Below are 15,682 nucleotides of genomic sequence, written 5' to 3' on the forward strand. Positions count from 1 at the left end.
TTATTGTATCTTATTATCTGCTTACAGTTTACAGTAGAGTCCATTATTACACAAATTTTACTTGTTATTAATGTTATTGTATCTTATTATCTGTTTGCAGTTTACAGTATAGTGCATTATTACACGACTTCTACTCGTTATTAATGTTATTAATGTATCTTATTATCTGCTTACAGTATAGTGCATTATTACACAACTTTTATTTGTTATTAATGTTATTGTATCTTATTACAGTACACGAGTTTTACTTGTTATTAATGTTATTGTCTCTATTATTGTCTGTTTACAGTTTACAGTATAGTGCATTATTACACGACTTTTACTCGTTATTAATGTTATTAATGTATCTTATTATCTGCTTACAGTAGAGTCCATTATTACACGACTTTTATTTGTTATTAATGTTATTGTATCTATTATTGACTGCTTACAGTTTACAGTATAGTGCATTATTACACAACTTTTATTTGTTATTAATGTTATTGTATCTTATTGTCTGCTTACAGTGTAGTCCATTATTACACGACTTCTTCTTGTTATTAATGTTATTAATGTATCTTATTATCTGCTTACAGTTTACAGTATAGTGCATTATTACACGACTTTTACTCGTTATTAATGTTATTAATGTATCTTATTATCTGCTTACAGTATAGTGCATTATTACACGACTTCTACTTGTCTGTTATTAATATAAATAGACCTGTATAAGACGATGCAAGAGCAGTAGTCTATTTAAATGCCCCAGGCTGTCAGGGCAGAACTGACCAGCAGGCTGTACTCGATCTCTTACATAACGGCTGTGTTTGGTATCATTCTGCAATCCGTTGAGCCCGTGTCGTGTAATGGTGTGTAATATGTCGGAATACAGAGCGCAGGCCTAATTAAAGCAAGCTAGCACTGAAACATCCTGGGGAAACGAAGAAAAAGAGACAGGAGACCAGCTTACCGGTGAGGGAGGTATTCAGGAGCTACGTGTCCCCTACAACACACACACACTGATGACAGACATGGTGTTAAAGGACCACCTGCCTCTGATGTGTGATATGATTTCACCTCTCTCTCTCTCTCTCTCTCTCTCTCTCAGTCGCGAGCTAGCACACTGCGAGTGAGGGGGTGTGTATAGATATAGACCCTGCCAAGCAAACAGGACTGTACCATTACATACAGGAACCTGGGTGTGAGAAAAGGGAGGATGCCTTCATTAGGTTGGCGCTTCCAGTCAAACAATACAGAGGTCTAGGAGCGAGGTTGCCAAGTATGCGCACAAAATCAACCCAAAAGCAGCTCAGTAATACCAACACCAAACCACAAGATCCAATCCAAAATCCTGTGCACTGATTTTAACACCTTTTACACCTGCTGAAAAAAAAACAATCGCAGAAATTCTAATGGTTTCCACTACAAATACCAGTACAAACCATCAGCTAACCATTAAAACCTTTACCATTATCAGTTTAATATACCTTAATGGTATCCACTAGACAGAACATGTCACCAATAGGAGGCAACAAATTACCAGTAGAGACCCACAGGGACCATTAGAAATAATACAATCCCCATTATAACCATTAAAACCATTACAAATTCTATAAGGGTTTCTACTGTTTTTTTCAGCAAGGATCCGAGGCCAAAAAAATGGAATTTCCACCTGGTTGTGTTTGTGTTCATATTGAATTTATTTGAGATGTCACACTCCACAGTAGTGGTTAATGTGGTTAATGGCTCACAGGAAAGTAGCTTTCATGAAAGGGCTTTAGGAATTTGCATGTTTTACTAGGATTTACTAGGTTTAAATGTTAGAATTTTATTGTGGCAGGTGTATACAACTTTTTACTACGAAAACAGGCTTTAGTTGTGCTGCCTGTTTTATCTCTGTACCACATGTCATTGTGGAGAGGTGTGAATTGTTTGCCCAGCAGGGGGCTCACACCCCTCCCATTTCCCATCGCCCTGTTCACCAGCAGCTAAACACAGTCACGATACTCTATACACAGAAACCCAACAGTATCCTGACTAATCTGATAACAGACTGGCGGTGATAAAGTAATTCATTTATACTGATTGAAAATGTCTGATAAGTTAATTTCCAGTGTATATGTACTGCTAGAAAGGGTTAAAGTGATAACAATGAACCACCGCTAAGTGTAATATAAAAAAGAGGTTCCCTTTTGAGTCCGGTTCCTCTCAAGGTTTCTTCCTGTTATTGTCTCAGGGAGTTTTTCCTTGCCACCATGACCTTTGGCTTGCTCATTAGGGATGTAAATATAAATCTACATCCGGATTACTGTTAGTGATAATGAAAATTGGTGTGTGCAATTGAAATTGAGAAACTGAAATTGGTGTCTTATTTGTGTCTATCACTACCATATTTAAAGTTGTAGCATTTTAAAATCTGCGCATCCTCAAAAGTAAAAAAGGAGAAAATCTAATTTACAGATTTCAATCGAATTTCACTGAAAGATGCTTCACATATACATGTAAAACCTAATCTACTTACAACATTACTGACAAATTTTAAAGAATTGTAAGTTTAGTGTGAGAAATGAGTTATCGCGTCGATTATCAGCACTGTCCGCAGTCTGGCATTTAAACACGGCCCTTATCATCATTGAGTCACTTGACTGATCTCTGTTCCTATTTATAATAATCACTGATTATTTCAGTCAGTTCTGTTATGTTGACTAAACATCTTTTTGTTAATGTCATTTATTAGGTCATTTAAATATTTTCTAATTTTTTCCGCTGTCATCTGTACAGAGTGTACAGAGCTCTCTTCTCTGTTTTGTAGATGAGGTGACAGTGCAGGAACATTGCATACATTTCAAGATTCAGGATCTGATTACAAACACAATTGATCAGGATATGCCATATAGCTTATACAACAACTTTCTTAAAGCCTGGCATTCAGTGTGTGAGGAGATCACACTTATCTAGCAAGGGTTCAGACAGACTGAACATTTACTGCTGCGTTTAGTAAAGTGGTTCAGTTTGAGCCATGAGCTTTTCCCAGCTTACAAGGTGAGGGAAATAAATTTCCACATTGGTTTGATAAGATATATTTATGCAGGTGTCAAAGCTTTGTAGAATTTTAGTGATAATGAGCTGTTAAGTCTTAGTCCTCACTGTCGCTCTTGTTTTGTGGCTGTTGTGACACCAAATTTCCCCTTAGGGATCAATAAAGTACTCTCTATTACATGATCCACTGCAACCCTGTCCAAGATAAAGTGGTTACTGAACTTGATCACATGATCCTCTGCAACCCAGTCCAGGATAAAGTGGTTACTGACACTGATCCAATGATCCACTGCAACCCTGTCCAGGATAAAGTGGTTACTGAACTTGATCACATGATCCTTTGCAATCCTGTCCAGGATAAAGTGGTTACTGAACTTGATTACATGATCAACTGCAAACCTGTCCAGGATAAAGTGGTTACTGACACTGATCCAATGATCCACTGCAACCCAGTCTAAGATAAAGTGGTTACTGAACTTGATCACATGATCCACTGCAACCCTGTCCAGGATAAAGTGGTTACTGAACTTGATCACATGATCCACTGCAATCCAGTCCAGGATAAAGTGGTTACTGAACTTGATCACATGATCCACTGCAACCCTGTCCAGGATAAAGTGGTTACTGAACTTGATCACATGATCCACTGCAATCCAGTCCAGGATAAAGTGGTTACTGAACTTGATCACATGATCCACTGCAATCTTATCCAGGATAAAGTGGTTACTGAACTTGATCACATGATCCTCTGCAATCTTATCCAGGATAAAGTGGTTACTGAACTTGATCACATGATCCACTGCAACCCTGTCCAGGATAAAGTGGTTACTGAACTTGATCACATGATCCACTGCAATCCAGTCCAGGATAAAGTGGTTACTGAACTTGATCACATGATCCTCTGCAATCCTGTCCAGGATCAAGTGGTTACTGAACTTGATCACATGATCCACTGCAACCCTGTCCAGGATAAAGTGGTTACTGACACTGATCCAATGATCCACTGAAATCCTGTCCTGGATTACTGAAAATGAAGCTGTTATTAAAAAGTAATGAGTAAATAATATCTGGTCACTTTAAATAAATGTGATTAAACCAGTGCCAGACACACTCATGTTTCATGTCTGTGTTCTTAATAAAAAGCTCTTAGCAACAAGAATTATTGTGATTTTAATAAACTTAGGAATGGGTCTTTTAATAGGACTATGTTACAATTTTATTTTTAAACTCTACAAACACAAGAACAGTTACTCAGTGTGAGTGGTTTGGGTTTTGAATGGAAGATAAAAAGCTTTGATGGCACCAGTAAATAAATATGATGATCCATATTTTCCTAATATTTGAATTGCCATTAAATGATTACATTTAAGGAATTAATGTGGAATTTATTAGGGAATGGATCTGGCTTGCCAAAACCGCTGGCACAGAGTGTAGAGTATAGCGTCCTGGCCTTGGACTTTTATTATATGGGTTTGTATGAGTGGGTTATTTTTCACAGCTTCACCCTTCAGCTTGTGGACCGTCAGATAGCTGCTAGTTAGTTAATAAGTTAGCGTTGGCTGAACACTGAAGTGACAAAGACCTGGTTCTGGTTTCGAAAATGGGGGCTTGTATGGCGTTATGTTCACTGGCAAGCTGTGTAAGTGTTTTGTTTACTCAGACGGAAGGTAGCTGACTAGCTTTGCTAAGAGGCAGCTCTGTAGAAATGTATTGTTTACTGACTTAGCTAGTATTTGGTTTAATTTAACTGGTTCATGTAACTTTTAACGAGTTTAACTAGTTAAACACAGTGTTTACTGTGTAACAGCGTAACATTTCTAGCATGATTAGTAGTTTGTTTACATGTGACAGGGTTAGCTAGAGGGTTCATCCGAAATGGCTTCCTGTTTACTTTATAGCTCTATAGAAAAGGGGTATATATATATATATATATATATATATATATATATATATAAAATGTGTGTGTGTGTGTGTGTGTGTGTGTCCATTTAGGATTCAGCTTTCCTCCTGTTTCTTCTGTGTTTATAAAGATTTTGAACAGAGCCCCACTGATTTTTTTTCAACCCCTTTATACACAGTTAACTATTTTTATTTGTTAAATATATATTCTGTAATTAATTGCTATACATCTCTTTCACTGTCACTGTAAATCCGAGACAATCCTGAATGGCTGCTTTTGGGTTTCTGCATAAAACTGTCCTCTTGCTATCATAAGACAGGCCTGTAACTCAGACAGGCGTGTGAATTACACTCCAGATGAAATCTCAGAGCGTATTTATATACAGCACGGTGAAGATTTTGTGAGAATTGCTGTGAACCGTGTCAGTAGATTAAGAATACAGTGCACTTTGTTCCACTCCTCCACCTCTGCCTCCTGAGTCAGGAAGTGATTCATTGTAGGCTGACCTGTTTGTCATTGTTGTCCATGTAAACATTAGAGAATGCTGATGTGAGTTTATTGAAATGTGATTATTATTTTTTTATCTATAATTCTCTAGGCATCATGTTTGTGTGGCTCAGCCCCATGTATTCTCTGTGGGTGCTGTCCATCATCCAACAACTCTACAGTCACGCGGCTGATCTTCTCCTTCTTCCTGTTGCTGGGCACGCTCGTGTCTATAATTATGATACTTCCTGGCATGGAGACTCAGCTTCGTAAGGTGAGAACGGCATCATCCCATCTGTGCTTTTTGATGCGGTGGTATTTTATATTTCCTACTTATTTTTGTGATATTCCTCCAGATTCCTGGTTTCTGTCAAGGTGGGAGTACTATACCAGGGCTCGAGAACCAGTTTAACTGTGATGTGATTGTGGGCTACAAATCCGTGTACCGCATGTGCTTTGCCATGGCTTGTTTCTTCTTCTTCTTTGCTGCCATCATGATTCGTGTACGGAACAGCAAAGATCCTCGGGCTGCTATTCAGAACGGGTGAGCTGTAGAATTACTGCACCTTGTATGATGTCTGAGATGATGATTGCGTTGTGGAAAAGTGCAGCGTCTCATATTTCCCATAATCGTGTAGTATTGTAGTCTAAATTTATCAACACTGTTGGTTTTATGTTTACAGATTCTGGTTCTTCAAGTTTCTAATCTTGGTGGGGATCACTGTTGGAGCCTTCTTTATTCCTGATGGAACATTTCATAATGGTAGGTCTAGTGGAGTGTAAATATTGTGAAGTAGATTATCTACATCACAAAACAGCTTCAGACGGCAAATGAAAGTTTGTATAGAACCAGAAACTGCATTATGAGGATATCGCCTGTAGTATTCACCACCCTTGAACTTTTCCACAGTTTTTAGCGTTCAAAACTGGAATTTTTCTTCATCTTTTAGAAGTTGAAGATTTCAAGAGGGACCATCTGGTTCTTAGTCACCTCTCTTACCAAGACTCTTCTCCCCCGATTGCTCAGTTTGGCGGGGCGGCCAACTCTAGGAAGAGTCCTTGTTGTTCCAAACTTCTTCCATTTAAGAATTATGGAGGCCGTTGTGCTCTTGGGAACCTTCAGTGCAGCAGAATTTTTTTGTAGCGTTCCCCAGATCTGTGCCTCCTGTCTCTGAGCTCTGCAGGCAGTTCCTTTGACCTCATGACTTGGTTTTTGCTCTGATATGCATTTTAGCTGTTAGACCTTACATAGACCGGTGTGTGCCTTTCCAAATCATGTCCAATCAATTGAATTTGCCACATGTGGACTCCAGTCAAAGTGTAGAAACATCTCAGAGATGATCCAGAGAAATAGGACGCACTAGCATAGCAAAGGGTCTGAATACTTATGTCAATGTGATATTTCAGTTTTGTTTTGTTTTTTAATTTAATTTGCAAAGTTATCACAAATCTGGTTATTACTTTGTCATTATGGGGTATGGAGTGTAGATTTAAAAAAAATTTTAGTACAAGGCTGCAACATAACAAAATATGAAAAAACAAAGGGGTCTGAATACTTTCTGAATGCACTGTATGGCCAAAAGTATGTGGACACCTGACCATTACACCCATATGCGGTCCTTCCGAAAACACACAGTTGTCTATAATGTCTTTATATGCTGTAGCATTAAGATTTCCTTTCATTGGAACTAAGAGGCCCAAACCTGTTCCAGCATGACAGTACGCCTGTGCGCAAAGCGAGCTCCATGAAGACATGGTGTGTGAAGGTTGGAGTGGAAGAACTCGAGTGTCCTGCACAGAGCCCTGACCTCAACCCCACTGAACTCCTTTGGTGTTTGAACTGGATCACTGTGCGCCAGGCCTTCTTATCCAACATCAGTGCCCAACATACTGATGCTCCTGTTGATGAATGAGCACAAAACCCCAGAGCCACACTTCCATAATGTAGTGGAAAGCCTTCCTAGAAGAGTGGAGGCTGTTGTAGCAGAAAAAGGGGGACCGACTTTAGAATAGCATGTTCAACAAGCACATCTGGGTACGATGGTCAGGTGTTCACATACCTTTGGCCCTACAGCATATGTATCTATATGGCCTATTTGGTGTAGATTCATGGCATATAATCCCAATTAAGTCCATTAAAGGTTGAGGTTGTAACACAAGATATAGATATAGAAGGATTTGGGGTTGGGGTGGTCTAAATACTTATGCCATTCATTGTTTTGTTTACTGATCGTATGCTGAAGTTGCTCTGTGATGTAGTTATTGCATATCATTGTATTTAAAAAGTATATTCCTAAATTCTGCATGCCGTGACAAAACAGGAGATGGCAGCATTACTTCAGCAGGCAGTAATCACAGACTAGGTAACCATTGTGGAGAAGTGGTGTTGCATTTTGACTGATTTGAAAATGTTTTCAGGTGGCTAGGAGGTAATCATTTTTAATGAGGTTTTTGAGATTTGTGGATATGGTCCTAGAAATAGGACAAGATGTTATTGTGTGCCTCATTGTATTAGTACCTGCTATTTCACGCACAAATGACTCATCCTGAGGGAAATTAAAGAAACTCAGGCGCATTATAGAGAATTCAGAGCTGGGTTTTATTACTTGGCGGCTGCTTTTCAAATATAAACTACACCGTAGTGACAACTTTTTAGTGCTTTACTTGGTGAGTTATTGTTTATGAGGTCAGCAAATAATTCTCTCGTTTTTATTTCTGTTCCTCTGTGAGTATGGTTTATGTAGAATAACACATCTGATAATAAATAAATAAATAAATAAATAAATAAAGCAGTGTATGAGATGTAAAAAAGCACAGAAGTGTGTAGAGCATGTGGTCCAAGATCCACCAATCTAGTTAATCATTGTTTATAACTAATGTTCCCAAGTCATTTTATATATCTTGACCTTTCTTCTTGCTGTGTGTGTATACAGTGTGGTTCTACTTTGGCATTGTGGGCTCCTTCATGTTCATCCTGATCCAGCTGATCCTGCTGATTGACTTTGCCCACTCGTGGAATGAGGTGTGGGTAAGGAACGCCGAGGAGGGCAACAGCAAAGGCTGGTATTTCGGTACGGCTGGGAATTTCCTTTTGATGGCATTTCTTAGGGTGTATCCATACCTGAGGTGTAAACTGAGAATGCGGTTTGTTTGTGTATAGGCCTCTTATTCTTTACCATCCTGCACTATGCCCTGGCTTTTGCTGCTGTGGTGCTTTTCTATCTGTACTACACCAAACCTGACGGCTGCACCGAGCACAAGGTCTTCATCAGCCTGAACCTCATCTTCTGTATCATCGTCTCTGTGGTGTCCATTTTGCCCAAAGTACAGGTATGATCATAGGACACTACACTCGCTATTGGCCTTATCGGATGTACATCCTGCTATTTTAATGAGATGGGCTTTGATGTAGTAAGGAATGCCGTTTTCATGTTCCTCACAGTTTCAGCTTGGAGAAGTGGACGTAATTAATATGCTGTTTGCACTTGAACATGAACGTGCAGTGTACTTTCACGCCGACGATTTGCCTTTGCTAAATACAAGTTATTGCTGATGTTTCTTGAATGTAGACACTCTGTGTTATTAAGAATTCATGAAAAGTTTTGTGACTGGCACAAAATCTCCTGCCAGTAAGGCTTGATAGTCACCTCGATCACAGCTTTGACACCTTGCAAATTTGAAGATTGATTCAGTAGTCTCCAGAATATTGTGCATAGATCAAAATCTTAATAAATAATCCTGCAGTTAATATTTGTCAAGGGTTGCAACAACTGATGAAACTGACAGCTGTTTGTTGTGTGCACCTTATAGTTACAAAACAATTACTAAACTGTAGCATTTACTGCTTTTGGTCTGAAATAGAGCATAGGTTCTCAAACTATTTGCAGTCAGGGACCCCTTACTGTGTCAAATAGTTTAGTCTCGGTTTTTCTTTACCTTGTGTGTCACAGGATGCCTCTCCACAATCTGGTCTGCTCCAGTCATCGCTCATCAGTTTGTACACCATGTACGTCACCTGGTCTGCCATGACCAACAACCCTAGTAAGTTCTTCACAAGATACCAGTAGTGTTTTTCATGGTTGTTTAAGTTCTGTGTTTATATTATATATAAAATTATAATCTTTAACTTCCTCAGGTTAATGGATTTGGGAACGTGAGTATCATGCTGTAGAGTAGGCTTGTGATCTGATCCCCGGATGTATCCTGTTGCGTCCTGTTAATTTATGGCCTTGAGAGAAGGGCTTGTTTATCTAGTTTGCTCTAGCTATCCCCCAGTAAACATATGCATATACATATGCGCAAAGACTTCCTACAGGATTTATATACAATACTGTGCAAAAGTTTTACGCAACATGATTTTATTCATGCAGATTTTGTCTTGGGTGTTTTTGTTATGACTTCTGAATTATTGGGACAGGTTTCTTTTCCAACAAAAATTAAATGTTACAAACACTTTTGTACATCAGTAAAGAAAGTAACGTATAACATAACAGACCACTTATCAGAGAAAAAAACATAATGAAGACTGTCAGGGATTACCTGAAAAAACAAGCAAGTGTGACAGTCCAAGTCTCTAGAGGAACTGTAGCAGGTTTTCCAAGATGCTTCGAAGAACTTACCTGCCAATATTCTCCTAAAAGTGCACAAAGTGTACCTGAGACTACGGATTCATTTTTCAAGGCAACGGTACACCAGATAGTGCCATGTATTAAAGTTTACTGCTCTTAATAGTAGATTTTTATGTAGAAGATCTTTAATTTCATTATTTGTGAACGCATCTTTGGTTTACTGCACTTCTCATGTGCCTAAGACTTTTGGACAGTACTGTACATACTGAATATATGGGAGGAGCTGTTTTATGAACTTCTATGTAGCCTTATTACAGTAACAGGAATAATGCATATAATGGAGTGCTTTTGTAAGGAAACCTCCTGTAGGAACTCTGTCATAGTGCTTTTCCAGTGTTACTGCTCTGAATCTGTTTTATATACATGTTTTATAATGCCTTTTAATTATACCTCATGTAGTGAGTACACACAGTGAATGTGAAGCCATTTTGGGATTAGACTGAAGTTTAAGATGGTGATTTTTACATAAGTAAGAAGAGTTAAAATAACTATTAAGTAAATAGCTTTTAATTTGAGAAGAGAAAGAAGCATTGTCAGACAGTCGCTATACTACTGATATTTGCTGTGCCATGCTGTCTGGTAGAAAAGCTGTTCTAGCCGGAGTTCTTCTCAGGACAATTCTGTGACAATTGTGTATCATCTATTAATACTTTGTACAATTCCTAGCTCAACAAATATATCCCTGTTTGGCACGTTAGGTGCTTGGAACAGACAGTTAACCAAATTCATTAAAGATACTTATATAGTTATAGTATAGCCTCAATTTAAAAAAATGTGTTAACCTAATGTAGCAGTGTTATTATATGCATTATTCCTGTTCATATAATACAGATTATGCTGTAGGTTTCTATGCCTCCTCTTGATTTGGGACGTGTGTGAATTTCTCTTAGATCGGGAGTGTAACCCCAGCCTGTTGAGCCTGGTGTCCAATGTGAGCATCAGCACTACACAGCCCACACCAACCAGTGCCCCGGGCATCGTGCAGTGGTGGGACGCTCAGGGCATAGTGGGGCTCGTCATCTTCCTCTTTTGCACTTTTTATGCCAGGTACAACATGCCAGTCAATCAATTAATGTGATCAAATCCTCTAATGATGCATTAGTGTCACATATTCACTTGATTAACCTTTACTGTGAACATTATGATGCTGTGGTAAAGATGCCGTTCCTCTGATGCAAAGATGTGGCTTTGGTTGGGAATGTTTCAGATATGTTTCTAGATGTTTCACAAGTTCTAAGACAATATGAGTCGACGAAAGAAAATGCTAAAAGCTGTGTGTTTCTATCTGCTGCTGAGAGAGGAGTCCCCTCTCTCACCCAGTTAATATGGACCTTTAACCTTTCTCCCAGTCTTTGGTATAGGGGTTGCAAGACTATTCAAATTTTACTAGTTGTCCAGTAATTCAAAAAGTAGTCTACTAATCATCATCTCCAAAGTTAAAGCAACTGATTCAGGAAGGTGCTATTTTTGTGGCTTTTTTTTTTATTAGTGCAGTGAAATGTGAATATACAGCAGCTTTATATCTAAGAACCTTTCACTTAACAGCCATAGACAAATTACAATCACATTTAGCTTCAGTGCTTTTTTTTTTTTAAGTCTACACTTAATGACAAACATGAATACGTAGTGCAACATGCAGAATAATCAATCTGTGTATCATTGTGTATCAGTGGTACCAAGTCACCACTCATGCTTTTATATAGCTTAAGGGCTAATTAAAATATTAAGGACAACAAAATAACTGGGAGGAATTAAAAAAAAAATCTCTGTGCGCACATCTCCACTTCAACGTGACATGGAAGTGTTAATATTCCCTTAAAGCAAAGGGGGGAAAAGAGACTTCTATCGTAGTCTTACACAATATACATGTGACTGCAGAATTTATTTTATCTAGTCTGAAATATTTAGGCTAACAAACTACATTTAGCCTGCTTTCTTTACTGTCTGCCTTTATTTCTTTACCATCAGCCTCGCTGTTTTGTTTTGTTTTTTCCACCTCCCTGACTAGTCGAGAGCTCCCCGTATCCCTGTAGCATATGTACTGGTCAGCAAATCAGCTAGTCTGAGTCTCCTCTAATTTGGTGTAAAGTAAGAGATGGTTGAGTGTGCTGTTGTCAACATTTTCCTGACCAAGCACTCCTTCTGTCTGTGCACAGTATCCGCTCATCCAGTAATGCTCAGGTGAACAGGCTGATGCAAACAGAGGAGGGTCGCGGCTCAGATGTGGAGGGACCGGTGGGAGAGGATGGCCTGCGGCGAGTGGTGGATAACGAGGAGGATGGCGTCACCTATAGTTACTCATTCTTTCACTTTCACCTCTTCCTGGCCTCACTCTACATCATGATGACCCTCACCAACTGGTACAAGTAAGTGGGTCTGTTGTACTTGTATTGTATCGGATAAAGACTTGAAGGTGATTCTCCTTCTGTAATGGCTAGTAGCAGGAAATGAAGGTGTTGTGCTCTTGAGGACATTCTAGGAGCAACGGCTGAATGGTAGGAAATTCCCTGGTGTTTATACAGCTGTGTATGATGTCATTAAAATTAGTCACATGACTAATCGGTCATCTTTCCAAATATTCCATGAGTGGAAGCCTTGGAAATCTGGTTTGTAACTGAAACAATAGGGCGACAGTTCCTAGGGTGTGTCTTCATTATGACTCTTTCACCAAAGTCAGAGCTGAAACCATGAAAACGTGACATTTATATCTAGATTTTCAAAATCATAAAATTAAAGCTTTATATCTTTGTGTGCTGACCTTAAGAAAGTCTTTTATAAAATTTGGAACCTGTTGAATGGCTGTATATGTGCAGAAATGAGCTTTTTTCCATATTTAATGTTGGCACGTGTTAGGTGAAAGGTTAAATGTATCATTATATCAGTAGGAGTAAACAACATATTGACAGGAGTTAGTAACAAACGCGCTAGCTGTAAATACAAACAGTCCACTTAAAAATCTTAAAAATAAAAAAAATATGAGACAGTGGATGGAGAACCAGAATATGCTCTTTGTTCGCCATGTTGGAGTGATGAGTATTACTGTACAAACTTTGCTGAACAGCTCCAGCCCACACAATTCTAAATAAAGTTTACTGTGAATAGAAAATTAGAGGTGTGTGTGTGTGAGGATTTATGCTCATGTACACAAGTGAGAACATTTACCTACAGTGTATTTAAAAAATGCAGCAGGACAGATGGAGGAGCATTTTTCCAGCTGTACATCTCACACTGCTGCCATGGATTCAAACATCACATAAAATAGAAGTGTAATATGTTTGGTGAGATGTGGCCAGGACCAGGTTTGGCAGTGGAAAAGTGACTGTTGAAGTTTTGAGGTGTGAAATGGAGTGAAACTGTGCCAGTTGGTGAGTCAAGATAAAATGTCTGCTTTCCAGGAAATGAGTAATTGTGAAGGAACTAAGGAATCAAATGGCTTTGTTGAACTGGAAATATCTATCCCAGTGCAGTTGGATGAAGGGTGTCTGTGACCTGGTAGTTTTTTTAAATAATGCTAATAGTGAACTGCAGTAAAGCTGCCCTATGTATAAGTAGCTAAATGTTTTCATGATTTAATACCCAAGTTCAAATGCTATACGGCTCCAACGCATTAAGCACGTGTATTATCGTTCTTTCTCTTTTCTTCTCGCAGGCCTGACACTACCACCCAGGCCATGCAGAGCAGCATGCCTGCAGTGTGGGTGAAGATCTGCTCCAGCTGGTTGGGACTGGCTCTGTACCTTTGGACTCTTCTGGCCCCAGTCCTCCTCCCCAACCGAGATTTCAGCTGAGCCATGTTTCTTCCTTACATTGGGGGTGTGTGTGTGCATGTATATCATAGTGGAGCGTGCTACTTCTCTTCTTAATGTTGTGGAGTTGTAGCCGTCAACACAGAGAGTGTATATACTTATAGGATAAATGGTTGAAGTATGTGTTCTTCATATATCTGTGTCCCAACAGGTCTTCTCTAACTTGGTTTCAGATTTCATTAGGATTGTAAGTGCATTTCATGAAGTCTCTCTCCTGGTGAACTTGTTTCCCGTCATGAAAATAGCCATAGTAGCTGGCATGGTGTTAAATTACAAACAAACAAAACTCTTTACTGGTGCAATTTTATGCTCGTATCTTTATATTCTTGTTACTTGTATTCTTAAAGGGACAACTCAAACCCCCTCCTGAGACAAAAGGTGATGGTGCGGTACTGTTCAACAGTCCATTTCCTTTAGTGATCTAGCCACGAATATGAGTCTGCATGTTACTGCTGCTACAAACCTTCTCTACCTAAAGTGAAAACAGTCTTTACTGGAGGCTCATTTCTCTGTCGGGGTTGAATATTTCACATTAGTCAAGCACTTTGTCCTGAAGCAGTTTCAGCATGGATGAGAACATGTGATACAGAACTTGCTGATGGCCATGGGGCTGTCAGAAGGGGTTGTTTATTTCCGGCCCTTACTGGAGCCCCATGGAGGCAGTGTGTGGGAGAGATAAGCACACCCTACACTATTGCAACACATACTGCATCACACTTGCTCAGAACTGTAATATTAAACACTGATCTGTATTACAAACATGGTGGTGATAGTGGTGCTTTTTCACCCTGTGTTGCAGTAGATCTTGGACAGATAATCCAACATGCAAACAAAAACTGTGCTATAGAGTGTCACGCAATAACTCATACATTATATCAGTGCTGGTAGGCCATGTTTGTAGTGGACTGTAGTGGTAAAGTTTCATTTCTAAAGGTTAACTATGTAAAACTATGCATGCACTAAAACATTTCACTTCTAAATCCAAGGTTTCATTGTTGACGGCAACTAAACAAGATGCTCTGATCTTTTATCCTAGAAGTTTGGTACTACAATGCATAGATTTGCTGAGCAGTCACTTTTTTTTAATTCATTTCTTCTTGTTTGCTTTTGATATTGTGAAATAGGTGTGTGGATATATGATTTTTGTTAAGTGTTTTTGTTAAACATTTCCTGTTCAAATTTCATGTAATTTTTTATCATTACTTATGGAAAGGCCTTCCTCTTTTTTTTTTAAACATATTTTGCACTGTATGTACACTGTTTTTCGTTCAAGTACATATTGGTGGTTGAAAGTGATGGCACTTTTTAGATTTAAATATTGTAGATTTTGAATCCTATTGTCCAGTGACTGAAGGTTTCTTGTCATGAATCTGTGGAGTATCCTATGAACTCGATTTAACTTCAGAGTGTTCTGGGTGTTTTTTTTTCTTTTTCTTTACATAAGTATTGTAAATGGTGAGATGTATTGATGCATTCAGAACCGTCCTCATGGTCACATTGGAAAGAATGCAATATTAATAAATAAGCATGTAAATGCATCTGGTATATTTTGCCCAGAGTAGCCAGTTAACACAAGCATCCTAGTGCACTCATGGTATTTATTTAGAAGCAACCTGCAAGGTTTTCAGTGGTGTCGAAACACTAAAAGTGCCTTAATTGATAACCTGGCTTATCAACAACGTCCAGGCCTGGACCCAGACCTGAAGACACAAGTGCCTTGCTTGATTTATACCATCCAAAAGGAACAGTTATGGCATTGCACATTGTTCAAACATAGTGATTTATTGTAGTTTGATCTGCATGTGGCAATTCTGAATACTTCAATAAAACCGCTCTACAGCTAA

At 38.8% G+C, this 15,682-nt stretch overlaps 1 protein-coding gene across 1 annotated transcript; it reads left to right on the forward strand.

The window, feature by feature from the left end:
• The first annotated feature begins 4,499 nt into the window (after positions 1-4,499).
• Positions 4,500-15,682, forward strand: serinc2l (serine incorporator 2, like). Its single transcript, XM_026914023.3, has 10 exons — positions 4,500-4,657; positions 5,517-5,678; positions 5,761-5,948; positions 6,088-6,167; positions 8,338-8,475; positions 8,565-8,734; positions 9,355-9,445; positions 10,923-11,079; positions 12,189-12,398; positions 13,682-15,682. The coding sequence occupies exons 1-10, from the start codon at positions 4,619-4,621 to the stop codon at positions 13,818-13,820; spliced, it is 1,374 nt and encodes a 457-aa protein (XP_026769824.1). The 5' UTR covers positions 4,500-4,618; the 3' UTR covers positions 13,821-15,682.

Source organism: Pangasianodon hypophthalmus, chromosome 1, assembly GCF_027358585.1.
Source record: "Pangasianodon hypophthalmus isolate fPanHyp1 chromosome 1, fPanHyp1.pri, whole genome shotgun sequence".
In the NCBI taxonomy this organism is placed as follows: Eukaryota; Metazoa; Chordata; class Actinopteri; order Siluriformes; family Pangasiidae; genus Pangasianodon; species Pangasianodon hypophthalmus.